Source organism: Pristiophorus japonicus, chromosome 8, assembly GCF_044704955.1.
Source record: "Pristiophorus japonicus isolate sPriJap1 chromosome 8, sPriJap1.hap1, whole genome shotgun sequence".
NCBI classification, from domain to species: domain Eukaryota; kingdom Metazoa; phylum Chordata; class Chondrichthyes; family Pristiophoridae; genus Pristiophorus; species Pristiophorus japonicus.
Window position 1 is genome coordinate 89,538,872 of NC_091984.1, and position 27,729 is coordinate 89,566,600.

At 44.2% G+C, this 27,729-nt stretch overlaps 1 protein-coding gene across 8 annotated transcripts in view; it reads left to right on the forward strand.

The window, feature by feature from the left end:
* jak1 (Janus kinase 1) overlaps positions 1 to 27,729 on the forward strand; it is a 145,334-nt gene that overhangs the window by 8,956 nt on the left and 108,649 nt on the right. The window contains exons 3-4 of one of the 8 annotated variants that reach the window (XM_070887021.1): positions 1,367 to 1,494; positions 26,443 to 26,629. The exons of 4 other annotated variants lie outside the window; for them this stretch is intronic. In XM_070887021.1, coding sequence (XP_070743122.1) covers positions 26,579 to 26,629 — 51 coding nt within the window. In that variant the 5' untranslated portion in view covers positions 1,367 to 1,494; positions 26,443 to 26,578. Of the gene's footprint in view, positions 1 to 1,366; positions 1,495 to 26,442; positions 26,630 to 26,649; positions 26,672 to 27,729 lie in introns of those variants that run through there. 3 more of the 8 variants (XM_070887022.1, XM_070887028.1, XM_070887029.1) reach the window with 3 other exon arrangements.

Genomic DNA, 27,729 nt, shown 5'->3' on the forward strand with positions numbered 1-27,729 from the left:
GATTGAACATTATAATGCTCTGGTCAGACCACATCTTGAATATTGCATCCAATGGTGGTTGCCAAGAAACAAGGCACATTTGAGTGCTAGAGGCAGTAGTACAGAAAAGAGCCACAAGGTTAACCCCTAGTTTCAGGTGTCAGAATTATGAGGACAGACTGGAAAAACTTTGGCCTTTCAGCCTAAAAAGGAGATGTCTCAGAGGTAATCTTAGAGAAGTATATATTTATGGGTATAGAAAAACTTATCCTGGAATATTGTTTTAAGTTAAACTGCAAGAGTAGAACTAGGGCCCACAAAATCAAACTAATAAGTTTTCAGGACACACATCAGGAAATTCTTCATGCAAAGAGGGATCAACAGGTGGAGTAAATTTCTAGATAGAGTAGTGGAGGCAAAAACGTTGGAATTGGGCGGGGGCGAACGAGTGGGGATGTTGGGATCTCTCGAGATGGATGAATTAAGATGGGCTAAATGGCTTTATTCATCTGTAATTATCTTGTGATCTTGTGAAAATCCATTGCCCATTTGGTGCACTTCTGTTGAACTCAGTGTGCCAGAGAGGCCGGAAATTAGAATAGGACCGAGATAGGCTGGGTGACCTTGGGTCCTAGTGTTACATTGCGGATGTCACACGGATTCTGATATTCAACATTACATTTCTATGTTCAGTTTTTATGTTAACTGTTATTTAGTATGATTCTATGAAGCTGATCCTGGAAGGATCAGTTGCAGATTTGGCTAAGTGGTTTGAGGATCAGCTGTAAGGTGGCAGGTTTATCGCTGAGCAAATTTGGGATCAGCTGGTGTGTGCTCGAGCAGTAGGCTGAGAGGGAGCTATAGTCGGAGTTCACAATCAGCTGTAGCACAGTGGAGGGCTCAGTTGATACAGCTCGCTCTTAGTTGATCCTGAATCCTGATGCAGCTCCAGCTCAGATGATCTGGCTGATCCCAGATCTTAAACCTCAGATCCCAAACCAAATCAATTACTTATTACAGATTCTAGCTGCCCAATAAAAGCAGCTTTTGTGTCCATTTTAAGTATTGGGTTTATGACTAAACTCTTTTAGGATTTGTACATTGTAATTGTTGTATCCACATCCAAGTCAATGGAGCTAACTGAATCATGAAGATGTTTCTATAACTTGGTAGTGCATTTCAATATGAATGTATTGTAGTACTGCAGAGAAAGTTTGCCTTTCGAAAGCTGCAATTGTGCGATAGCATCATTGTTCATGTGGAGCAGTTTTGATTTGCGAAATGGGGAAGTTCAGCCTAAGTTGCTGTGTTAATGTAACAATGATGTTCAGTGTAACAATGATCCTTGTACAATGCCATAAATGTGTTTTGCTGAAATCTATTTCAGGAGTGTGCTTTTCGAATTCAGAGGGTTAATAAATGGATGACAGTGGGAAAAATAGATGATGTAGTTCATGTCCCGCAGCGGGTACACACCTCAGCTTGGTGTTTCTCCAGAGACAAATAAACAAGCAGGTTAGTTTATGTGGATTATAAGCCTAGTATGGAATTTTAAATGCTGCAGAAAAACTTGATTGAATGGATTTTTTCCTCTTTGAGTGGTTAAAAAAGTTACAGCTGTATTGAATAATACTTCTCAAAGGAAACGGATGATATCTGTTAAAGAATATGATTGACGGTTGTTTAAAGAGTGATTACTAATGGTTAGTTGGGGGAGTTGGTTGGGTGTAAGGCAAAGGAATCATTTGCCTTATTCAAAATTCCCAGAGGGTAACAGGAAAAGAGAAATAGATGTATGTCCACCAAAAGAACAAACTGAACACTAATGAGACACCATTGATGAATAAAGATATAAGGGAAAAATTGAGGGTAAAGAAAGGGACATGGACAGCAGAGGAGAGTAAGACAAGGGAGAATATGAAGAGACTAGGAGAGAAGTCAAAAAAGTTAGGAAGGCAAAGAGGAACTATGAAATTAAATTATCAACAAACATAAAACAAAATAGTAAAATAATCTACAGGCACATAAATGAAAAGTCGGAATGGGAATAGGGCCATTAAGGAATGGTCAACATAAAACCACAGGCAGCGATAGCGAAATAGCAGAAATAGTAAATAATTATTTTGCTTCAGTATTTACCAGGGAGATGGATGAAGTGGACATGGTATCGGAGGATGTGATTAGTAATGAATGAACCGCATTTAAAATAAGAAGCGGATGGATTACATTTGCGCATTCTAAAATAAACTAGGGAAGAGATAGCAGGGCCACTATTACACATAATTAATAATAATTCATTAGAAATAGGTATAGTGCCAGAGATGGATAACGTTATAGCTATGTTTAAGGAGATCGAACATGTCCATGGAACTATAAACCAGTTTAACATTGGTAGTAGAAAAAGTAATGGAATCCCTACTAAAGGAGAAAATAGAAAAACATTTAGAAATATAATAATGAATAGTCAACATAGATTTCAAAAGGGAAATTCTCGCGTGACGAACCTCATTGAATTCTTTGAAGAGATAATAGAGCGAGTAGACAAGGGTAATGCAGTAGATGTAATATATCGAGATTTCCAAAAGGCTTTTGATAAGGTAGCACATAATAAATTAATGAATAAGGTTAGCGCATGCAGAGTCAGGAGACAGGTAGCAGAATTGATAGTTGGCTGACTGAAAAACAGAAAGCAAAGAGTAGGGGTAAAGGGTAGCTATTTCTTTAGATTGGAAAATTGCGTATGTCATTCTGCTGTTTAAGAATGGTGAGAGAGGGAAACCAGGGAATTATAGACCAGTTAGCCTAACATCTGTTGTTGGGAAATTATTAGAGTTTATAATTAAGGATAGGGTGACTGAACACCTCAAATTTACAGCTGATCAGAGAAATTTATGAAAGGTAGGTCATGCCTGACAAACCTAATTGAATTTTTTGAGGTGGTGGCTAAAGTAGTGGACAGGGGAATGTCTATGGATGTTATTTATATGGACTTCCAAAAGGCATTTGATAAAGTCCCTCACAAGAGACTGTTAACCTAAGTAGAAGTCCATGGAATTGAAGGCAAATTATTGAACTGGTTGGGAAATTGGCTGACTGGCAGGAGATAGAGTCGGGATAATGGACAGGTACTCAAATTGGCAGGATGTGACTAGTGGTGTCCCGCGGGGATTTGTATTGGGGCCTCAACTATTCACAGTATTTATTACGAATTAGATAATTGCATAGAAAGCCACATATCCAAATTTGCTGATGGCACAAAGGTAGTGTAGTTGAAAGCATAAAATTACAAAGGGATATTGATAGATTAAGTGAATGGGAAAAACTGGCAAATGGATTTCAAATTCGGCAAATGTGAGATCATTCACTTTGGACCTAAAAAGGGTACTTTCTAAATGGTGAAAAGCTAAAAATAGTGGAGGTCCATGGAGAAAATGTCATGAACAGGTTCAGAAAATAATCAAAAAGGCTAATGGAATTCTGGCCTTTATATCTAGAGGGCTAGAATACAAAAGAATAGAAGTTATGCTGCAGTTATCATCATAGGCAGTCCCTTGAAATCGAGGAAGATTTGCTTCCACTCTAAAGTGAGTTCTTAGGTGACTGAACAGTCCAACACGGGAACCACAGTCTCTGTCACAGGTGGGACAGACAGTCGTTGGAGGAAAGGGTGGGTGGGACTGGTTTGCCGCACGCTCCTTCCGCTGCCTGCACCTGTTTTCTGCATGCTCTCGGCGACGAGACCTGAGGTGCTCAGCGCCCTTCCGGATTAACCTCCTCCACCTAGGGCGGTCTTTGGCCAGGAACTCCCAGGTGTCGGTGGGAATGTTGCATTTTTATCAAGGTGGCTTTGAGGGCGTCCTTGAAACGTTTCGTCTGCACACCTTGGATTCGCTTGCCGTGTAGGAGTTCTGAGTAGAGCGCTTGCTTTGGGAGTCTTGTGTCAGGCATGCGAACAATGTGGCCTGTCCAACGGAGCTGGTCGAGTGTGGTCAGTGCTTCGATGCTGGGGATGTTGGCCTGATCGAGGATGCTAAGGTTGGTGCGTCTGTCCTCCCAGGGGATTTGCAGGATCTTGCGGAGATATCGTTGGTGGTATTTCTCCAGCGATCTGAGGTGTCTACTGTGTATGGTCCACATCTCTGAGTCATACAGGAGGGCCGGTATCACTACAGCCCTGTAGACCATGAATTTGGTGGCAGATTTGAGGGCCTGATGTTCGAACACTCTTCCTCCAGTGGCCAAAGGCTGCGATGGTGCACTGGAGGCAGTGTTGAACCTCGTTGTCGCCGTCCGCCTTTGCTGATAATAGGCTCCCGAGGTACGGAAAGTGGTCCACGTTGTCCAGGGCCGTGTCATGCATCTTGATGACTGGGGGGCAGTGTTGTGTGGCGGGATCAGGTTGGTGGAGGACCTTTGTCTTACGGATGCTTAGTGTAAGGCCCATACTTTCGTATGCCTCAGTTATACAAAGCCCTGGTTAGACCACACCTGGAGTACTGTGAGCATTCTGGGCACCACACCTCAGGAAGGATATGTTGGCCATGGAGGGAGTGCAGCGTAGGTTTGCCAGAATGATACCTGGACTCCAAGGATTAAATTACAAGGAGAGATTACACAAATTAGGGTTGTATTCCCTACAATTTAGATGGTTAAGGGGTGATTTGATTGAAGTTTTCAAGATATTAAGGGGAACAGATGGAGTAGATAGTGATAAACTATTTCCGCTGGTTAGGGAGTCTTAGACTAGGGGCATAGTCTAAAAATTAGAGCCAGACCTTTTCAGGAGTGAAATTAGGAATCACTTCTACACACCGAGTGGTAGAAGTTTGGAACTCTTGTTCCGCAAATGGCAATTGATGCTAGATGAATTGTTTTAAATCTGAGATTCCTAGATTTTTGTTAACGAAAGGTATTAAGGGATATGGACCAAAGGCAGACATATGCAGATCAGCCATGATTTCATTGAATGGTGGCACAGGCTCGAGGGGCTAAATGGCCTACTCCTGTTCCTATGTTCAAGGTGGCAGAAGGTGGGAAGTGATTTTGTTGAGATTTGCTTATCTCTGGTCTTTCAAACCATCAGGATCGAGTGCAAATCAATGTGGTGGGTATATTGTGTTTTAATCGGAGTTTAGGATGGAACATAACACAGTAGTTACACAGCAAAAACATACGACTGTGACAAATAGCTGGTACCAGACCCGATCGGACAGATGGCTGGCACGCGTGAACAACTCTTATTCGTTCTCCTTGTCTCGCGTGTCTCTCTCTCTCTCTCTCTCCTCTTGAACTACCCAAGAGTGTTAGACTAGGGTTAGCATAAGTCAACTCTCAGAAGAGTATAGGATCGCCTTATCTACTCTTGGGAGCTCCTCGCTCCACGGACTGCCTAAGGGTTCTTTAGCTCTTTTATTCTTTCTCTATGGATGGGCCAGAGGTAGAATAATGGAAAAAACTATTTACCCTATAGAAGTTCTCCTCAAAACACGGTGCCCAATGGCACGTCGATTCTTTTCTAAACTTACAAATGAAGACCCTCCCTTAAGGAGTTGTCTTCACAACCATTACATATCTTTTCCTGTTTGTATGTTTTGAAGGCCAATCCATCAATATGGACCCTTTTATCTCGTCCGGCCCTTTTTCCCCCACCCCCAAAGCTATAGTCCCTTATCTCATCCTGTGATGTACTTCCTGGTCCAGCTGGTGCTTGTCTAAGGCACAACCTTGGGCCAGTAAATCAAAGGCCCCAGGCTAGCCTAACTAGCCACTATCCAAAATATCTCCCCTTAATCTTACAGACTGTTCCATCCTGAGATCATACCTTAACTCTCATAAATTCCTTCTATTCTAGTATTCTAGGTCATTATAGTAAATAACTTTTAATTATCTTCACAAGCAATTGTATTAAACAAACTCCAAATTCTATTGTAGCATTATAATATAGTTATTAGTAAGACAAGAAACATAGGTTGGGCCTTCATTGGCCAAATTAAAGACCAAGTCAAAATCCTAAACTTACAGACAACAAACAGCTCGTGGGCCCCTATGTGGAATATTATGCATTTCTAATTTAACTAATTAAAAATACACTCCAATTCTAATACAAGTTTTCCTAGGAAATTGAAACTTGCACAGTTCCAGTAAGACACACTAATACATTACCCCTTACTTGTCTTGAGCAGAAACATAATCATTTAAACACAATATTATTTGTGTCAGTTTCATTTGCATAACCATATATTTTTAAGTATCCCTAATTACCAACAGGGTTCCACAAGGATCAGTGCTGGGACCACTGTTCATAATTTAAATAAACGATTTAGACTTTGGAATCAAAAACACAATTTCTAAATTTGCAGAAGGTACCAATTTGGGGGTGGGGTGGTGGAAATAGTCAACACTGAGAAAGACTGTAACAAATTACAAGAAGATATTAATAAACTAGCAGAATAGGCATATAATTGGCAAATGAGTTTCAACATAGATAAATGTGAGGTATTACATTTTGGTATGGAAAAATAAGGAGGTCACATAGAATTGAAAAAGAGAAGTTATGCTAAATATGATCCTTGGTTAAATGGTACAACTTAGACCACACTTAGAATACTGTGTGCCGTTCTGGTCACCATATTCTAAAAGGATATAGAGGCACTGGAGAAGGTGGAAAAATTTTACAGGGGGGAGAGAAAGAGGGGGGGGGGCTAGGTGGGGGGAGGGAGGAGGATGGAGGGAGGTGGGAAGAAAGAAAGAGGAGGGGGAGTAGGATGAGGGGGGAGGGGAAAGAAAGGGGGGGATGGGAGGGAGGAGAGCGGGCGGGGGGGGTGGGGGAGAGAAAGAGGCGGGGGGGGGGGGGTGGCGGGTGGGGGGTGCCCCAGACTGTTTCCACTAGGAACAACATGGTGCAGCTTTGGACAATTCTCAGACATTTGAAGTTTGTGGCACCATGGGAAACCATACTAATAGCTGACGATACAGAGTTCCGAGTTGATGATGCGTGTCACAATGGGCCCAAGTTTTCACATGATTTGCGCCTGATTTTTAGGAGCAACTGGTGGAGAACGGACTATCTTAGAAATCGCAATTCTCCACATTTTTTTTCTGCAGTTCTAGTCAGGTAGAACAGTTCTACTTTGGAACAGAATTTCTTCTTCAAAAGGGGGCGTGTCCGGCCACTGACGCCTGATTTCAAAGTTTCCACAGTGAAAACGTACTCCAAACTAACTTAGAACGGAGCAAGTGAAGATTTTTGTAGAACTGAAAAAACCTTGTCTACATATTAAAAAATCAGGTGCAGGTTACAAATTAGGCGTCCAGAACGAGGTGGGGGACGGAGGGGGAGGAAGGGAAGTCATTAAATTCTATAATAAATCCTTATTTATACTTATACAAATATTATACAAATAAATCCAACCTGAATAAACATTTATAAGCAAAGAAAAGATTAAATAAACCATCTTCCTACCTGTGTGAAGGTGCTTCAGGCAGGCCTTTCGGGACCGAAGGCTGAACGGGCCGGCCCAAGACTTCGGGCAGGGCCCGTCCCCAGCACCAGATTTAGAGGTAGGTGGCGTTGGGTCGGGTCAGAGAGAGAGAGAGAGGGAGAGAGAGAGAGGGAGAGAGAGAGAGAGGGAGAGAGAGAGAGAGAGAGAGAGAGAGAGAGAGAGGGAGAGGGAGAGGGAGAGGGAGGGAGGGAGGGAGGGAGGGGGGGAGGGGGAGGTCAGGTCGGATCCAGTCCGGGGGCGGGGGAGCGGGAGTCGGGTCGGGTCAGGTCCAGTCGGGGGGGGGGGGGGGGGGAGCGGGAGCAGGAGCGCGGGTCGGGTCGGGTCCAGTGGGGGGGGGTCGGGTCGGAGGGCGGGAGCGCGGGTCGGGTCCAGTCGGGGGGGGGGGGGGAGGAGGAGGAGGAGGAGCGGGAGCAGAAGCGCAGGTCGGGTCGGGTCCAGTCCGGGGGGGGGGGGCGGAGCGGGAGTTGAGTCGGTGGGGGGAGGTCAGGTCGGGGGGCGGGAGTCGGGGTGGGGGGGTCGGGTCCGGTCCGGGAGGGGGGGGGAGCGGGAATCGGGTTGGGTCCAGTCTGGCGGGTGGGGGGCGGGGAGTGGGTGTCGGATCCGGTCTGGAGGCAGGGGCGGGGAGCGGTGTCGGGTCTGGTTGGGGGGGAAGCAGGAGCTGGCCGTGGGAGGAGCCTTATTCACGCAGCCCCAGTGAGGCCATTCGGCCAGGGCTAGGGGCTGCGTGCTTCGGGCCCCTCCCACACAGTTTCGGGCGCCTGGAGCTACTGCACTGTAGCGCGCATGTGCAGAGGTCCCGGCACTGTTTTCAGCGCAGGGACCTGGCTCCGCCCCCCCCACAGCTCGTGCTGGCTGCGCCGAGGGCCAGAGGACCTGCAGGGAGGTGGAGAATACCGAGGATTTTTTTAGGTGCACTTTGTGGCGCGAAAAACGGGTGTCCAGGTCGGGACTGTGCCATTCTAGGCGCGTGTGGAAACTTGGGCCCAATATCTCTATTTACATCAAATGCAGCAGGTTCCCTACTGTTCACTGTCCCATTATTTCTGACGAAGTAAAACTGGCAGGAATCTACTTCGCAAAATACACAACCGAAACCACTGTGACATTCAGAACTGATCTGAGTACTTGAAGTATATCGTTGACCTATTTCTATTTGAGCTACGTAACTCCAACAGCTATTAAACAGTATATAATAATACACTCTATGTGTTAAACTAATATTGTTTCTACTTTCTCTGTGTTCACCATAAACCCTATAGGTGCCTTGGAATGTTTAGTGAAAGGCACAATATAAATGTGCATTGTTGCTAAACACAGTTTCCTGGTTGGTCATCAGATTAATTGGCCCATTTTTTCCAGTAGAGTCACTAGGATGTATGGAGGATGCTTCTTGCAGTGATACCTGACCTCACATTACCTTCTCGAGTTTTAAGTCATTTTTTAAAAGAGAAACATCAATCTCAATTCTTGTAAGTACTCTGTAAAATCGGGAGTATTTATAGAAACATAGAAAATAGGTGCAGGAGTAGGCCATTCGGCCCTTCTAGCCTGCACCGCCATTCAATGAGTTCATGGCTGAACATGCAACTTCAGTACCCCATTCCTGCTTTCTCGCCATACCCTCCACTCGATAGGAACTGATCCAGAGTTAATGGAATGTTGAAAAATGACTGTCAATGCATCCGCTATTTCCAAGGCCACCTCCTTAAGTACTCTGGGATGCAGTCCATCAGGCCCTGGGGATTTATCGGCCTTCAATCCCATCAATTTCCCCAACACAATTTCCCGACTAATAAGGATTTCCCTCAGTTCCTCCTCCTTACTAGACCCTCCGACCCCTTTTATATCTGGAAGGTTGTTTGTGTCCTCCTTAGTGAATACCGAACCAAAGTACTTGTTCAATTGGTCCGCCATTTCTTTGTTCCCCGTTATGACTTCCCCTGATTCTGACGGCAGGGGACCTACGTTTGTCTTTACTAACCTTTTGGAGCAAATGCTCTCCTAAACTTTACTTCCCCATTAATCATCTTTTGGTATCTATCTCATCCACCAAAGGATTACTTGACTCTAATATGTGAGACTATTTGAACTGAGGAAGGAATTACAACAAATGCAGTCTTCCATTTCGAAAGAGATTAGCAATCATAAATCTCCACGTGACAAAGCCACAGTTGTGGTTATAGCAACCTTTGTACTTGCTTCCCCTGCAAATCCGTCTTAGTGTCTTCAGTTCGGAAAAAAGAAGCACTTACAAGAATCATCTTTAAAGTCACAAATCTTGCGAGTTGCTGGGAGGCACACAAGGTTGGGTGTCCCTGATGGGGGATGTGCCCATATTGGGCCCATGTTTCCCCAGGAGTTACTCCAAAAAAATCGGAGCATCTTAAAAATTGCAATTCTGCCCACTTAATTTGCCCCAGTGTAAGTGAGTTAGTTAGGTTTTATTTTAGTTTAGTTTTTTTTTCAAAAGGGGGCGTTACCAGCCACTGACGCCTGTTTTGGCCATTTAAGCAAGTTTAGACAGCTAAAAGTTACTCCAAACTAACTTAGGCCAGCATATGTGGCCACTTGTGTCCACACAGAAAAACCTTGCGGTGAGCTAAGAAATCAGCGCAGGTAGCCAGAGATAGCTGGGATGGAAAGGAAGTGAGAGGACCTTGCAAAACACTAAACACCTTCACAACAACATTAAAAAAACATAAATACATTTAAAGCACCATGCACTAAACAAAGCACAAAAATAAGCATTCAATAACAAATAAAAAAATAGAAGGAAGCTGAGAGGACCTGCACCTAGCACCAAGACTTACAAAGCACTAAACAAAGCACAAAAAGTAATAAACAATTAATTAGCAAATAAAAAATAGAAGGACTTTGGTTGGTGCTTGGTGCTTTAAATGTATTTATGCTTCTTTAATGTTGTTGTGAAGGTGTTTAGTGCTTTGCAAGGTCCTCTCACTTCCCTTCCCTCCCCACTATCTCTGGCTACCTGCGCTGATTTCTTAGCTCACCGCAAGGTTTTTCTGTGCGGACACAAGTGCATCTAAAGCACCAAGACCAAAGTAATAAGCAATAAATAACAAATAAAAAAATAGAAGTCCTACCTTAGGGAACACAGCGGACCGCCGATGAGGGAGCCCATTCGGCCAGGGCTAGGCGCAGTGTGCTTTGGGCCCCTCCCACACAGCCTGCAGAGTGTCGCAGAGATTCGGGCTGCGAGGATCTACTGCACATGCGCGCGCACTCTAGTGCGCATGTGTAGAGGTCCCGGCACTATTTTCAGCGCCAGGACCTGGCTCCGCCACCCCCCGCCACACCACCCCCCCCCCCCCCCCCCAAAGTGGATGTGCTGTGCCACGCCGAGGCCGAAGATGTCCTGAGGAGTGTAAGGTAACTTTTTGGTGCCCTTTTTAATCTAGAAAGTCGGCGCACCTGTCGTGCCTGCTTATTTCAACTGAATGAGGCCCATTTATTGATCAGCAGTGATTAAACTGAACTTTGAAACTGACCTGCTTATATTTTTTTTCTCCTGTTTGTTCAGCCTTCCTGTCTCTTCTACAATTTTCTTTCACTCCTGTACTTATATTTAGTCTTCCTTTAAAATTCTTCCATCCTAATTTTTCCTTTTGAACTATTTTCAATCTTTTTTTCAATTTTGCTTTATATTTTGGCCTTTCTTTGCTTTTTCTATTTCTCTTATTAGTTTTGTTTTCTTTCCTTTTCTATTTTTCTCTCATCTTTCTTTCCCCATAAAATAGTTTCACCTACATGACAGACACATATCTTTTCTATACCTGAAGTATGAGACTGTGTAACTCCGGTTGCCGAGTAGATCATTGAACTGATTTCAAAATATATTATTTTTCATTGCCAAGCTTCTAGCCTCCTCTCCCGAAGATGACTTTTTGCTAGGGTAGGGGTCCATGAGCACTAGTTGGTATCTGGTACCGTTCAAAGTGTCCATTATTCATATATAGGTTTCGGTAATAAGTATCGACAGGCTATTCAACAAAAGTGAGATCGAGAATCACAGTTTGACCCCAATCCTGTCTTCATTTAGGCTCCAGACACTTGCACTTCCAGAGAGTCACTAGATAGTGATCAGGAGCCTGAACCCTACTTGATGTTCTACTCACCAACTGTGGTACACCAAGGCCACTTTTGGCAACTTGACTGAAATCAGTTGTCTCAGCACAGACCATGAACCAAACCCAGAACCTTCTTTGTCTGTATGGCTTAACTAATCACTCTCTGAGCCTGTTGATCAACTGGGGAAGCTCCTTCTGTAATATATTTCTAAATAAGTAAGAAGCAAAAAAATGCAATAAGTTTAACTGTTTGACAATCAATGGTAAAAAGAACATTCAGTATTAGTTAGGTTACCGAGATTAAAAACTCACTGGTGGTCTGAACCCTGCAATGTTGCTACACAAGGCATTTTGTTCCAAATTACACAGTGGCCACAGAAGGTGTCTGTGTGAAATTGGGGAGCAATTAAGTAGTTTTACTGAAAGTGAAAATATAACCTGAAAATTGCGCATGTAAGGGGGAGGTGGGGGGGGGGGGGGCTGGCGGAGGTGCAGAGCGGTGAGAGAAAGGAAGTATTTTTGTATGTTTTCAAACTGTTATCTAAAGTGGGATTTGCTGCTAATTGCAAATTCCGGGCCAGTAGATTTTGTCTTCCTGCACTTGGATTGTGCCTGGAGAGAGAGTATGTTTTGAACTGTACATAACACCAGGGTGAGGTACTCGTGGTAAAAATTGTGTCACTGGTGGTAGGAGCAATTTGAACTGATGAATTGAGAATAGCAGACATAATTTAAAGGGATTGGCTTAAGTGCATCTTTTTCCTGTTGCATATCCAGTGACAACAGAAAACTATTTGATACAATAGCCTTCCTTAGGGTTTACTATAATCAATGCAATTGTATCAAAATGGAAGTATATATTCTAATTTAATAATTACCATAGAGTGGTGGTTTGTGGAACTGATTACCAGCAAAATTAATTAATACTGTGTTGATAAGTCGGTTTTTAAGAACAGATTGTCATAGATGATCATGCACTTTATGGAGTATAGATCATGTGCTCACATGACATAATATCATGGATGAATCACCTGTAGAATGCACCTGGTTAAGAGTTGTAAGGGTGGGTTGTAAGGTTGACCAAAGCCATGGAATTTTACATAATTACCCCTGGGAGTTGGGGAGGGATTTCAGAGTTTCTTATTGGAAATGTACTGGTTTGGTAACTTGCTTCAAGAATTGAGTCGGCAGAGTTGGAGTGGGTAGAATGTACGTAATCTGTGGAGAGAATTGGCATGATGAATTCTGAGTTTTAGAGTTTTCTTAGCATTTGCATATAGGGTTGCCAAAGTTCGGGCCTCAGAACTTTCTACCCTTAAATACATTTGAGGCACTCCCTCCGTCGCGCTCCCTCACATGCGTTCTCGTGCTTTTTGTTTATCTGCTCTTGTTCACGATCGTGCATACTTTCACACACTCATTGCCGTGATGTACAGTATATTACAATGCACATATTTTTTCAGCTTGTACTCTAACCTATGTATTGCCCCCAAACGAAGTCATCACTTCAGACCACTCTAGATCACTCCTTGCACCTGTTACAAGTACCAATACCAGTGTATCATAGAAACATAGAAAATAGGTGCAGGAGTAGGCCATTCGGCCCTTCTAGCCTGCACCGCCATTCAATGAGTTCATGGCTGAACATGCAACTTCAGTACCCCATTCCTGCTTTCTTGCCATACCCCTTGATCCCCCTAGTAGTAAGGACTACATCTAACTCCTTTTTGAATATATTTAGTGAATTGGCTTCAACAACTTTCTGTGGTAGAGAATTCCACAGGTTCACCACTCTCTGGGTGAAGAAATTCCTCCTCATCTCGGTCCTAAATGGCTTCCCCCTTATCCTTAGACTGTGTCCCCTGGTTCTGGACTTCCCCAACATTGGGAACATTCTTCCTGCATCTAACCTGTCTAACCCCGTCAGAATTTTAAACGTTTCTATGAGGTCCCCTCTCATTCTTCTGAACTCCAGTGAATACAAGCCCAGTTGATTTAGTCTTTCTTGATAGGTCAGTCCCGCCATCCCGGGAATCAGTCTGGCGAACCTTCGCTGCACTCCCTCAATAGCAAGAATGTCCTTCCTCAGGTTACTCCAGGTGTGGCCTCACCAAGGCCTTGTACAACTGTAGCAACACCTCCCTGCCCCTGTACTCAAATCCCCTCGCTATGAAGGCCAACATGCCATTTGCTTTCTTAACCGCCTGCTGTACCTGCATGCCAACCTTCAATGACTGATGTACCATGACACCCAGGTCTCTTTGCACCTCCCCTTTTCCTAATCTGTCACCATTCAGATAATAGTCTGTCTCTCTGTTTTTACCATCAAAGTGGATAACCTCACATTTATCCACATTATACTTCATCTGCCATGCATTTGCCCACTCACCTAACCTATTCAAGTCGCTCTGCAGCCTCATAGCATCCTCCTCGCAGCTCACACTGCCACCCAACTTAGTGTCATCCGCAAATTTGGAGATACTACATTTAATCCCCTCGTCTAAATCATTAATGTACAGTGTAAACAGCTGGGGCCCCAGCACAGAACCTTGCGGTACCCCACTAGTCACTGCCTGCCATTCTGAAAAGTCCCCATTTACTCCTACTCTTTGCTTCCTGTCTGACAACCATTTCTCAATCCATGTCAGCACACTACCCCCAATCCCATGTGCTTTAACTTTGCAGATTAATCTCTTGTGTGGGACCTTGTCGAAAGCCTTCTGAAAGTCCACATATACCACATCAACTGGTTCTCCCTTGTCCACTCTACTGGAAACATCCACAAAAAATTCCAGAAGATTTGTCAAGCATGATTTCCCTTTCACAAATCCATGCTGACTTGGACCTATCATGTCACCTCTTTCCAAATGCGCTGCTATGACATTCTTAATAATTGATTCCATCATTTTACCCACTACCGATGTCAGGCTGACCGGTCTATAATTCCCTGTTTTCTCCCTCCCTCCTTTTTTAAAAAGTGGGGTTACATTGGCTACCCTCCACTCCATAGGAACTGATCCAGAGTCAATGGAGTGTTGGAAAATGACTGTCAATGCATCTGCTATTTCCAAGGCCACCTCCTTAAGTACTCTGGGATGCAGTCCATCAGGCCCTGGGGATTTATCGGCCTTCAATCCCATCAATTTCCCCAACACAATTTCCCGGCTAATAAGGATTTCCCTCAGTTCCTCCTCCTTACTAGACCCCCCGACCCCTTTTATAACCGGAAGGTTGTTTGTGTCCTCCTTAGTGAATACCGAACCAAAGTACTTGTTCAATTGGTCCGCCATTTCTTTGTTCCCCGTTATGACTTCCCCTGATTCTGACTGCAGGGGACCTACGTTTGTCTTTACTAACCTTTTTCTCTTTACATATCTATAGAAACTTTTGCAATCCGTCTTAATGTTCCCTGTCTTACAATTCCCCTCCACTTCAGATTAGGCCTCTCTGGATGACAAAGTAGTGTGACATGCAGCAGAGTTGAACTCGCTGATCTGTACAGGCATCTGTTGCGGGTTTCAAAATGCGAAATGTATGGTCAAAAATGATCTTGGCTCCTGCATGGTCTTCATTCTGCTTGCAGTTCCTGAAGGCTGAGGGATTGTGTCTAGGCACTCGGATCACCATAATATCCGGAATCTGGGAAATCCAGCAATGTGGAAAACTTAGAGGGCCTGCTCATTCTGCTGCCATCTTACAATGGGGAAAGTGATGAAGATGTTTTCTCCAGATGAACAACATTGGATATACCTATGCACTGCAGAGTAATTGATGTTGCCGACATCCCCTGAGGCAGCTTGGAATGAGCTGGAAGCATAAAGATTCTAGGCTGTGGTGACCTTGAATGCCACTGGTAGTTCCAATGATGTGGGAGAGATTGTCTGCAAATAGACAATCCAGTCGAAGGCATAGTTTTTTCATTTGCCTTCTTGGCAAAGTAATGTCTGTTGGTGTGGGTACGGGCGAGTGCAGGCAGTCTGAATCTGGAGCAAGTAAACCTGTCTACCACCTTCCTTTTATCCTCTTTTGCTTCCAAGTTCACAAAGAGAGGGGAGTACTCGATCCAAATCCTTGGAAATTCCCCGGTAGTGTGGTACATTATGAGTGGCACAAGATTGTGAAGGATTTTTAAATTTGGACTTTTAATACCAGCCTTTCAAGGAAAACCAAAAAAATGGACTCAATCCTGGATTTGTTAAACTTGACCAAAATCAGAAGGCATGCAGGGAAGTTGACCAAGTTTGAAAGGTATGAATATTATTATCGCTTCAGACAGTTGAAGACTAACTGCGTGATTGAGACTTGATGCACTTTTGCATTGATATGGGCAAGGTTAGAGATAAAGTTAAACCATAAGTTCGGTTGGACCGTGGAAAGTTGTGGGAAACCAGCATACACATCAGCAAGCTGTTTTTCAGCAGCGGCAATGGTATAAAAAAACAACCATTTTAAAGTGATTTCTAGGAGACAAAGAAGAAGCAGCTCAAAGAAGATGTCGACAAAGAATTAACCCCTCAGTTTCCTGAAGCAGAAGAATTGGTCATTCTGAGTTTTGAGATGTGCTCCCGGATAAGGTTGTCAGCTCTTTATCTGTAAAACTGTCATGTCTTAATGTCAATAAAATCAATTATTTAGAAATGTTTTTCAATATCAATCCTCCCTCTCGTACCCTAAAAAGTATGAGTTTAAAAAAAACCTATAATTGATTTAAGTTGTGTGTAACGCGGAAATCCTTATTAGGCATGAAATTGTGTTAGGGAAATTGATGGGATTGAAGGCCGATAAATCCCCGGGGCCTGATAGTCTGCATCCCAAAGTACTCAAGGAAGTGGCCCTAGAAATAGTGGATGCATTAGTGATCATTTTCCAACAGTCTATCGACTCTGGATCAGTTCCTATGGACTGGAGGGTAGCTAATGTAACACCACTTTTTTAAAAAAGGAGGGAGAGAGAAAACAGGTAATTATAGACCGGTTAGCCTGACATCAGTCGTGGGGAAAATGTTGGAATCAATTATTAAAGATGAAATAGCAGCGCATTTGGAAAGCAGTGACGGGATCCGTCCAAGTCAGCATGGATTTATGAAAGGGAAATCATGCTTGACAAATCTCCTAGAATTTTTGAGGATGTAACTAGTAGAATGGACAAGGGAAACCAGTGGATGTGTATTTGGACTTTCAGAAGGCTTTTGACAAGGTCCCACATAAGAGATTGGTGTGCAAAATTAAAGCACATGGTATTGGGGGTAATGTACTGATGTGGATAGAGAACTGGTTGGCAGACAGGAAGCAGAGAGTTGGGATAAACAGGTCTTTTTCAGAATGGCAGGCAGTGACTAGTGAGGTGCCGGAGGGCTCAGTGCTGGGACCCCAGCTTTTTACAATATACATTAATGATTTAGATAAAGAAATTGAGTGTAATATCTCCAAGTTTGCGGATGAGACTAAGCTGGGTGGCAGTGTGAGCTGTGAGGAGGACGCTAAGAGGCTGCAGGGTGACTTGGACAGGTTAGGTGAGTGGGCAAATGCATGGCAGATGCAGTATAATGTGGATAAATGTGAGTTTATCCACTTTGGGGGCAAAAATACGAAGGCAGAATATTATCTGAATGGCAGCAGATTAGGAAAAGGGGAGGTGCAACGAGACCTGGGTGTTATAGTACATTGAAAGTTGACATGCAGGTACAGCAGGCGGTGAAGAAGGCAAATGGCATGTTGCCCCTCATAGATAGGGGATTTGAGTATAGGAGCAGGGAGGTCGTACTGCAGTTGTACAGGGCCTTGGTGAGGCCTCACCTGGAATATTGTGTTCAGTTTTGGTCTCGTAATCTGAGGAAGGATGTTCTTGCTATTGAGGGAGTGCAGCGAAGGTTCACCAGACTGATTCCCGGGATGACAGGACTGACATCTGAGGAGAGACTGGATCGACTGGGCCTTTATTCATGGAGTTTAGAAGGATAAGAGGGGATCTCATAGAAATATATAAAATTCTGACGGGACTGGACAGGTTAGATGCTGGAGGAATGTTCCCGATGTTGGGGAAGTCCGGGGGACACAGTCTAAGGATAAGGGGTAAGCCATTTAGGACTGAGATGAGGAGAAACTTCTTCACTCAGAGGGTTGTTAACCTGTGGAATTCCCTACCGCAGAGAGTTGTTGATGCTAGTTCATTGTATATATTCAAGAGGGAGTTCGATATGGTCCTTAGGATATGGCTAAAAGGATCAAGGGGTATGGAGAGAAAGCAGGAAAGGGGTACTGAGGTGAATGATCAGCCATGATCTTATTGAATGGTGGTGCAGGCTCGAAGGGCCAAATGGCCTACTCCTGCACCTATTTTCTATGTTTCTATGTTACATTGATATTATGATTGAGACATTATGAAATTCCAAATCCTGCACTATGCATTACAGATAAAACTCTTGCAATGAACGATTATAGGCGAGGAATGTGCCAGCTTAGTCCGAGATCTGTGCTCAGCCATGGTAGATATAGGGGTGATGTGATTGGACTCAGCATAACTGGAAGCAAAAAGTGGGTCAGAGTTCCTGCTCCTTTTTGCTATTCACTGACTCTTGCTTGAAGGTGTTTGTGTGTATATTTTGTATGAGAACAGGATGGAGCTCAGCTGTGATGCTGCCTGCACCCCCTTCCCCTCCCCTCCCCTGTAAGATTTATTAGATCTGTCAGAAGAGACTTATGTCCATGACCACAACAAACCACGCTGGGTACAGGTATTTTGTAAATAAGCACAACAGATTTTATTAAGTAGTTTGCTTACAGTGTGAAGAAATAATACTTAACAAGGCGATAGTCACAGTCTGGTCCTTGAAGCCTCACTGGTAGCCCACTGAGTCACTGCGGCGCTTGTCTCTTGCTGTGTTCTGTTGACTGTAGTCCTTCTTCATTTTCCTTCTGTGTTCGTGCTGCCCCCAAAGTCCAATAGCTGTTACTTTATACCCTTTTCCTCCCATACAAATGCTGTGAGAGTCTGCAGCTGTCTCAGGCTTACAATAGATTATTCTAAGTCTGTGCCTCTAACCTATTTTATCTTTAGTTTTTCTCTCAGAGCTTTTACAAAGACTGGGTCATAGAATTCATTACTGAGCTTGGCTTTACAAAATGGTACATGCAGATAAGTTTTATCTGATTGATTATTATTTAGCCTTGTCCATTCTAGTTCTAAATGAAGCTGTTTCAGCAAATTACAAAAAAAATGATTAACATAATAATGGCTCTCCCATCATGCTCTACTTAAAAAGGGCCTACATAATAATGGCTTAATCTACCATGATGCTTTGCTTAAAAATGGTTAACATAAGCTTACACACATTTTAGTTAATTTTATTATATAACAGTTAAACAAAAGCATTATCCAAACACTATTACAACATGCAGATAAATTTTATCTTACACCCTCACCACCACAGTTGAATAGTCTGTCAAAACACTCAGTCCAAACTCCATAGTTACGAATGATCATTTGGGTGATGTGCTGGAGGGTTGTCAGTACTGAGGAACTAAACCGTAACAGTCATTGTCTTAAAGAGAAAAGGAGGGGAAACTTTTTTAAAAACCTTGGTTATTAGGGTTTAGTTGTGAGCAGCATTTTTGTCCAGGATATGTCATGTCGTGACACCGCTACTTTGCGCTGAGTAAACAAGAATATAATTGGCAACTATTCATCCAGATCCAGAAGTTTCGAGATAAAGCCTGACTAAAATGTCTGTTGAATTCTAGATAACTAGCAAAACAACTGCTGTCAAATAAGTTTATTTTAATGTTTGGAGGGAATGTGGACATCTGTCTATATCGTGAGAGTGTCACAAACAGGGCAGATGAGTGCTCAACTGTTATCTGTTGCTTCTTGCAATAGAAGAGGACAGAGTTCCGTTGAGTACACAGGGTCGATATTATTTTCACTTTTTTAAAATACAATTTTTTCTCCTTTTTATCTTCTGTCCTGAAAGTGTTAAAACTTGTTGGGTTTGGTCATCACATCTTGACCTGACGCCTATACTGCAGTGTTTTGTAGCAAGGATCACTGGATAGTGATCAGCTGCAGAAACGTGGCTGATTTCTGCCAATACTAAGCCTAGTGAATGCTGAGTATAAGTACAACACCCTAACTGCAGGCCTGGCTAGTTCAGCACAGAGGCAGAATCGAATTTGGGTTGTGTTTTTGCAAAACAGATTTATTTTTGAACCAACAAATTTACTCCTATTTACTGAAGCATTGCACAATGTGACTGTAAAATTGTTTTGCACATCTGGAATTTACTATTCCTCATCATGTAGCTGTCCTTCTGCAGTGAATTAGTTCCAGTGGGTTTCACAGCTTATTAAAGAGTACCATTTGAGAATTTGTCATTATTTCCATGCTATGGTTTTGCCTATTTATATTCAGGCTATAGTCTAGTGGTTGTCTCTGAGACAATTTCTAGAAGTATGTTTTCTCGTTGTGAACATTGGAATATTATTTAGAGAAAAGAACATAAAATAGCATGGAACAAGGATAAGCCATTTGGGAAGGGACCTAATTCAAGTATTTAAAATGTTGAGCGGAATGGATACTGTGACTATAAGAAAATTATTAACTTGGATTATGAGCATGGAGCGGAAACATACAAGTACAAAATTAACAGACTTCAAGCAAGTTTAGAAGGCATGTTTTTACTGAGTTGTGATTGTGAAGGCTAGACACTCAACTAATGTGTGGATTAACTTCTTTTAAAGACAACAGGACAAATACTGGTTAAAATCAGTAATGAGAGCTACAATTAAGAACAGATGAAGAATATTGAATACTCTGCCATAAATTGGACAGCTGAGACCATAGTGATATCGTGCCAAGTAAGGCAAAGATATATCCTGTGGCATGCAGGGATAAAGAGATGTTTTGGAATTTCACATCGTGTAGTTTTGGGGACAGCAGAAATTTTGCAGAATTTTTCCTTGGGCAACAAAAGTCCACAATAGAATGCTCTCTACGTGATGTGTGGAAAGAGGAAGCTGGATGGTCCAAATGGCCTATCTTGTTCCATGCTGTTTTATGTTCTGCCTTGGTAGTGGGAATATAGAGCGGCATAGATCAATAAGGATTTGTATCTTGAAGGATCCGGCATATTGGTGGGTGGGGAGGTGGGGTGTGGGGGTGGGGGGTGGGAAGCACTGACCTCAGAGATGCGACTTTTTTTCAAATGACTTATCAAATACATGCTATGAGCAGGAATATGTGATGAAGAACCATGAGCAGTGACTTGAATCTTACTTGTGTGTTGACCATAGTTCCTTCATGACTTCTTTGCTTGTGGTTTAGCTGATCAGCTTAGCAGTGCGGTGCAAACCGTAATTGTTTTATTGGGATTTTTCCCACCCAGTTTTCTAGACACTGGGGTACATTGCCACGGGTGTAGGCCACCAACCAGTACTTCTCCTAATTGACCAATCTTCATGTGTGACCCTAGTTGGTGAGCCTATTTGACAGTGGGTGGCATCGGAGTCAAGCCCAGTCTTTCCTCACCACACTTGTACTTTCCGGCAGAGGTTACTGGATATTAGTAAGGAGCATGAATTTTGCATATGTTGGTTTCCGTCCAAGGCCTGGGAATGTTGAAACCAATCAGTCCATCCTATCAGCACCCAGCTAAGATCAACTAACAGCACAGACTCGGGATTGAACCTGGAACCTTCCTGGTCTGTGTAGCTTAGAAGCACACGAAGCAACACATAACTGCCAGCTAGTTATCGATTGTGTGTACATTGTAGTTATGCAGTAAGTTCCTGTTGGAGTGTATATGTGTGTTATGTTTCTCTCTGTTTAACCATAAATACAATTGGCTACTAACCTGCCTGAATCCAGCTTTGTGGTTAGCGGCGAAGGAACGGCACTTGCCGCTCACCTCACTGACAGCGGAGACATGCTCTCATCCGGCGTCTGATCCAGCACAGCGCCCTTTACAGGGGATCTGTGGTGCCTATGAGCAGGGCACGAAACAGCCCTCCCCTCACCACAATTCCACCCTTGTGCCTTCCTCATTTCACACACCCAAGAAATACAGCCTGCCCAACGAGTGGTTGACCAAGAAGAGGGAGAGAAGAGTGAAGATGAAGAAGAAGAAGAAGAAGAAGAAGAAGAAACACCATCACTTGATTTCACACACTCAGCCACCAGCTCCTCAACGTTGACCAGCAAGGCTATTTGCAGTGACCCCCACTGAAAGTCAGCAGCCTTCCACCAGCGGTGCTGCAACCACTAGGGTAGCACTGCATGACATCAGTAGGATAGGCAAAGGCACACACAAGATGGTTACTAAGGGACTGTATATGGGTGATGAGTTGATTTTTTGATGTCATATTGGATGGATAGATGTATAAAGTTGGATTGGAATGTTTGCTTTGTGGTGGCTTTTATTTCAGCATTGTGGCCAAGAGGACGCTGATGGTCAGTAACAGAGGGAAGGTAAGATGTGGGACAAATGTTGAAAGGGGAATTGGAGTTGTGGTCACTGGTACTGCAGGCGAATGATTCCAACCCGGATATTCTGGTCAGAAAGGGGCTATCTGGATTGCATCCTTCCTCCTGCTTCCTCCTTCCTTCTGTTTCTTCCATTTTTGCATCTTCCTCTCCCCTCTGCAACCGGATGCTCTAAATCTGAAATCCAAGCATAAAATGCTGGAAATACTCAGCAGGTCAGGCAGCATCTTGACCTGAAACATGAACTCTGTTTTTCTCTCCATGGATGCTGCCTGACCTACTGGATATTTCCAGCATTTTCTGTCTTCTCAGAGGTCTTCCTTTACCATCTGAGGCCTTGCAAACATCCAGCAGCACTCCCAGCACACTTTAAAAAAAAACTTTTCACATGTATTGCACCAAGTCACTACTCCAATAAAATCAAAAACATCCAGTCCAAAAGCTTAAATGCAGACTTACCAGAAAGATGTGTGAATCCCTTTAAAAGATGCTGATGACGTCTCTATCAGTCTGATGAATGCTGGGTTTTCATTCGAGCTTAGGACCCAGTGCTGAACTTAGTGCTAAGGCCGAAGTTCGCTGAGGTGACCTGAAGTCGGCGTTGCACAACGACTGATGTTACCCTCTCTTAGAGAAGGGCGCTAGAGTGGACCGTGGCGATAACTCCTGGTCGTAAGTGACCCAATTTCTTGGCTGCAGAGTCCAAACCAGCAATTATAAAGCAGGAAATATAAATTAAATTTTAAATGATGCACAGAAAGCCAAATAAAGATTGGAAAATACAGATGGCATTAAAAGAGAGAGATAAAAGAGACCGACAGAAAAAGAAAAAAAAACATTTAAACAGTATCTCCAACACTAATTTTCTTCTGAGGGAATGACACTCCACATGTAAAATTAGATTTTCAGGGCCAGAGAGGTTGTTTGGCAGTAATTATCACTTCACACACAGTTTAAAATCTCACTTACTCCCTAATGCACCAGCCCTAACTTTCAGCCATTTTTAGTGCGGAATTAGTGGGCAAGTACAGCAAGATCATGTTGTTGCAGTCATTTCCATGCCAAGTCCATCGGTGAGGACTACAACAGCGCATCCTGCGGGTGAGCAGGGTATCTCTGATAACTTCCGGATTTGTGCGTTTAGCTGCACATACATAGACGCCGGAAGTTGCTGTCTGATTTACCCCATTATAATAGCCTCCTAGTTATTCTTAATGTGAACTCTGACCCATTGTTTCCAGATACAAGATTTTGGTGTTGGTGACTAACTAACTGAAAATTTTGCTTAGGTATTCACCAGTAGTGCTTAAGTAACTTTATAGTTATAGGGTGTCATCTGTAGAATACACTTACTGGAATTGGCTACTATTTTTGTGAACTAATTTCCCGTGTGTGTAACTCAGCAAAGCAAGACTCACTGCTTCTTTGAATATGGTTGTAAATTCAGTGAAACAGGAAATGAATGTTTTGGTAAAATTTCAGTGTTTTTCCCGTTTATAGTATGAGCATGCTAAACAGCTGTCGCTACCATGGGCAAATCTCTGCAAATGGGTTTTTAAAACAAATATGTGGAAAGCGGGCTTTCCCCAAGGGTATTGTGCATAAATGCAACTTGTGATATTAAATTCCTCTCCTAGATGATGTAATTCGGGGCAATGCCTTTGGTACCTTTGGAGTAGGGAGGGAAAATAAAATTCAGTGGAGGTTCTCGCTCCTTATTGCTATTCATTGACTCCAAGTGGAAAGTGTGCATGTGGACATTAGTTGAGGACAAAATATGGGCTGATTGCAATGCCTTCCCAAGTTTGAATAGCCTGCTGACACTTGCTGGCTAGACTTACTCATGAAAGATGGTTACTTTAGTGAGATACTGGACAGTATCCACCATGAGCCAGCATTTTCTGCAGAGGGAAAGTTTGGAGGGAAATCTTGGAATATTGACATTTGATGTTGGGAAGGTTCTTAACGAATACTTTGCATCTCTTTTCGCAAAGGAAAGGGGCAATGCAGATACTGCTATCGAGGAGGAGTGTGATATTCTGGATGAAATAAATATAGTGAGAGAGGAAGTATTAAGGGGTTTAGCAGCTTTGAAAGTAGATAAGTCCCCAGGCCTGGATGAAATGCATCCCAGGCTGTTGAGCAAAGTAAAAGAGGAAATAACAGAGGCTTTTACCATCATTTTCCAGTCCTCTTTGGATTTAGGCATGGTGCAGGAGGATTGGAGGACTGCTAATATGGTACCCTTGTTTAAGAAGGGAAAAAGGGATAGGCCGAGTAATTACAGGCCTGTCAGCCTAACCTCAGTGGTGGGGAAATTATTGGAAAAAATCCTGAAAGACAGGATAAATCTACGTTTGGAAAGGCAAGGATTAATTGGGGACAGTCAGCATGGATTTGTTAAGGGAAGATCATGTTTGACTAACCTGATTGAATTTCTTGAGGAGGTAACCAAGAGGGTTGATGAGGGCACTGCGTATGATGTAGTATATATGGACTTTAGCAAAGCTTTTGATAAGGTCCCACATGGTAGACTGGTCACGAAGGTTAAAGCCCATGGGATCCAGGGCAAAGTGGTAGGTTGGATCCAAAATTGGCTTGGAGGTAGGAAGCAAAGGGTTATGGTTGATGGATGTTTTTGTGACTGGAAAGATGTTTCCAGTGGGGTTCCGCAGGGCTCAGTACTGGGTTCCTTGCTTTTGTGGTATATATCAACGATTTAGATTTGAATATAGGGAGTATGATTAAGAAGTTTGCAGTCGACACTAAAATTGGCTGTGTGGTTCATAATGAAGAGGAAAGTCATGGACTGCAGGAGGATATCAATCTACTGGTCAGGTGGGCAGAGCAGTGGCAAATGGAATTTAATTGAGAATTGTGAGGTAATGCACTTTGGGAGGTCTAATAAAGAAAGGGTATACACATTAAACGGTAGGCCACTTAATAGTGTAGATGAACAAAGGGACCTTGGAGTGCTTGTCCACACAGTTGCAGGCCAGGTGGATAAGGTGGTTAAGAAGGCATATGGAATGCTTGCTTTTATTGGTCGAGGCATAGAATATAAGAGCAGGGAGGTTATGCTTAAATTGTATAATACTTTGGTTAGGCCACAGCTGGAGTACTGCGTGCAGTTCTGGTCGTCGTATTATAGGAAGTACGTGATTGCACTAGAGAGGGTGCAGAGGAGATTTACTAGGATGCTGCCTGGAATGGAGAATCTTACTTATGAAGACAGATTGGATAGGCTGGGTTTGTTCTCATTGGAACAGAGGAGGTTGAGAGGATACCTCAATGAGGTGTACAAAATATTGAGCGGCCTGGACATAGTGGATAGTAAGGGTCTATTTCCATTGGTAGAGGGGTCTATTATGTGGAGGCATAGTTTTAAGGTGGTTGGTGGAAGGTTTAGAGGGGATTTGAGGGGGTGTGGGGGGGGGGGGGCTTCTTTACGCAGAGAGTTGTGGGGATCTGGAACTCGCTGCCTGGAAGAGTGGTGGATGCAGAAACCCTCACCACTTTTAAGAGATGGTTGGATGGGCACTTGAAGTGTCGTAACCTGCAGGGTTACGGACCTAGAGCTGGTAATTGGGCTGGTAGTTGGGATTAGACTGGATAACCTTTTGTTGGCCAGCGCAGATATAATGGTAAGTACTGCAAGGAATCGAATACAGCCAGGATGATTTCCTAGACTAGTTTCCATCGCCTGGATGGGTCGGAGAGGAATTTTCCCAGATTTTTTTCTCCCTAAATTGGCCAGGGTTTTTAATCTGGTTTTTGCCTCTTCCAGGAGATCACCTGGCTCCGGTTAGGGTGGAGTGTAGAAGATTTCACTATGAGGGGTGTCGCAGTTGTGTGAGGTGGAATGGTTGGGCTGGGTGCTCTTTGCCTTTCCGCCATTGTTCATTGTTCGTTGTTCGTAGGTTTATATGTAACCTTCAGGGCTGCTGATCGAGGGCCGTGTGGCTCTTGGTCGGCCGGCGCGGACACGATGGGCCAAAATGACCTCCTTCTGTGCTGTAAATTTCTATGTTTCTCTTTTGCACAAAGGTTCTCTGCAGCGATTAAAGGCATTCCTGCATTTCTTTCTTGCTAAACTAAAATTAGCAGTTTGCATATTCAATGCTTTGAAAAAAGACCAGGATCTCCATTGCAACAGAAAGATTTACATTTATATAGCACCTTTCATGATCACCAGATGTCTCAAAGTGCTTTAAAGCCAATGAAGTACTATTAGAGTGTAGTCATTGTTGTAATGTGGGAAATGCAGCAGCCAATTTGCGCACATCAAGCTCCCACCAACAGCAATGTGATAATGACCAGATAAACTGTTTTTGTTATGTCGATTGAGGGATAAATATTGGCCAGGACACCAGAGATAACTCCTCTGCTCTTCTTAGAAATTGTGCCATGGGATCGTTTACGTCCACTTGAGGGGGCCGACGGGGCCTCAATTTAACGTCTCATCCGAAAGACGGCACCTCCAACAGTGCAGGACTCCCTCAGCACTGCACTGGAGTGTCAGCCTAGATTTATATGCTCAAGTCCCTGGAATGGGACTTGAACCCACAACCTTCTGACTCCGAGGTGAGTGTGCTACCCACTGAGCCACAGCTGACATAAGTTGAGGTATGTGTGTATCTTGTATGTACTGTTAACTCCAGTGATGGCTCTGCCCTCGAACTGCATAAGAATTAACATAGTCTAGTTTGTGACACCATTTGTTGTACCATGATTATTGGGAATCTCCATATAATGAGAGAAAATTCACCATGAGAAAATATGTTGAGAACAGTTCACCAGTGGCCTTTAGTTTTGAATAAGAGGGGAGGGGAGGGGAGGAGGGGGGGAGAGAAGGGAGGGGAGGGGGGGGGGAGAAGGGAGGGGGAAGAGAAGGGAGGGGGGTGAGGAGAAGGGAGGGGGTGAAGAGAGGAGAGGGGGTGAAGGAAGGGGGGGAAGGAAGGAGAGGGAGAGAGGGGGGGGAAGGGAGAGAGGAGGGGGGGAAAGAGAGGAGAGGAGGGGGGGAAAGAGAGGAGAGGGGGGGGGGGAAGAGAGGAGAGGGGGGGGGGGAAGAGAGGAGAGGGGGGGGGGAAGAGAGGAGAGGGGGGGAAAAGAGAGGAGAGGGGGGGGGGAAGAGAGGAGAGGGGGGGGAAGAGAGGAGAGGGGGGGGGGAAGAGAGGAGAGGGGGGGGGAAGAGAGGAGAGGGGGGGGGAAGAGAGGAGAGGGGGGGGAAGAGAGGAGAGGGGGGGGAAGAGAGGAGAGGGGGGGGGAAGAGAGGAGGGGGGGAGAAGAGAGGAGGGGGGAGAGGGAGGGGGAGAGAGGAGAGGGAGAGAGGGGGAGAGAGGAGAGGGAGGGGGGGGGAGAGAGGAGAGGGAGGGGGGGGAGAGAGGAGAGGGAGGGGGGGGGAGAGAAGAGAGGGAGGGGGGGGGGAGAGAAGAGAGGGAGGGGGGGGGAGAGAAGAGAGGGAGGGGGGGAGAGAAGAGAGGGAGGGGGGGAGAGAGAAGAGAGGGAGGGGGGGGAGAGAGAAGAGAGGGAGGGGGGGGAGAGAAGAGAGGGGGGGGGGGGAGGGGGGGGAGAGAAGAGAGGGAGGGGGGGGAGGGGAGAGAGGGAGGGGGGGGAGAGAGGAGAGGGAGGGGGGGGAAGAGAGGAGAGGGAGGGGGGGGAAGAGAGGAGAGGGAGGGGGGGGA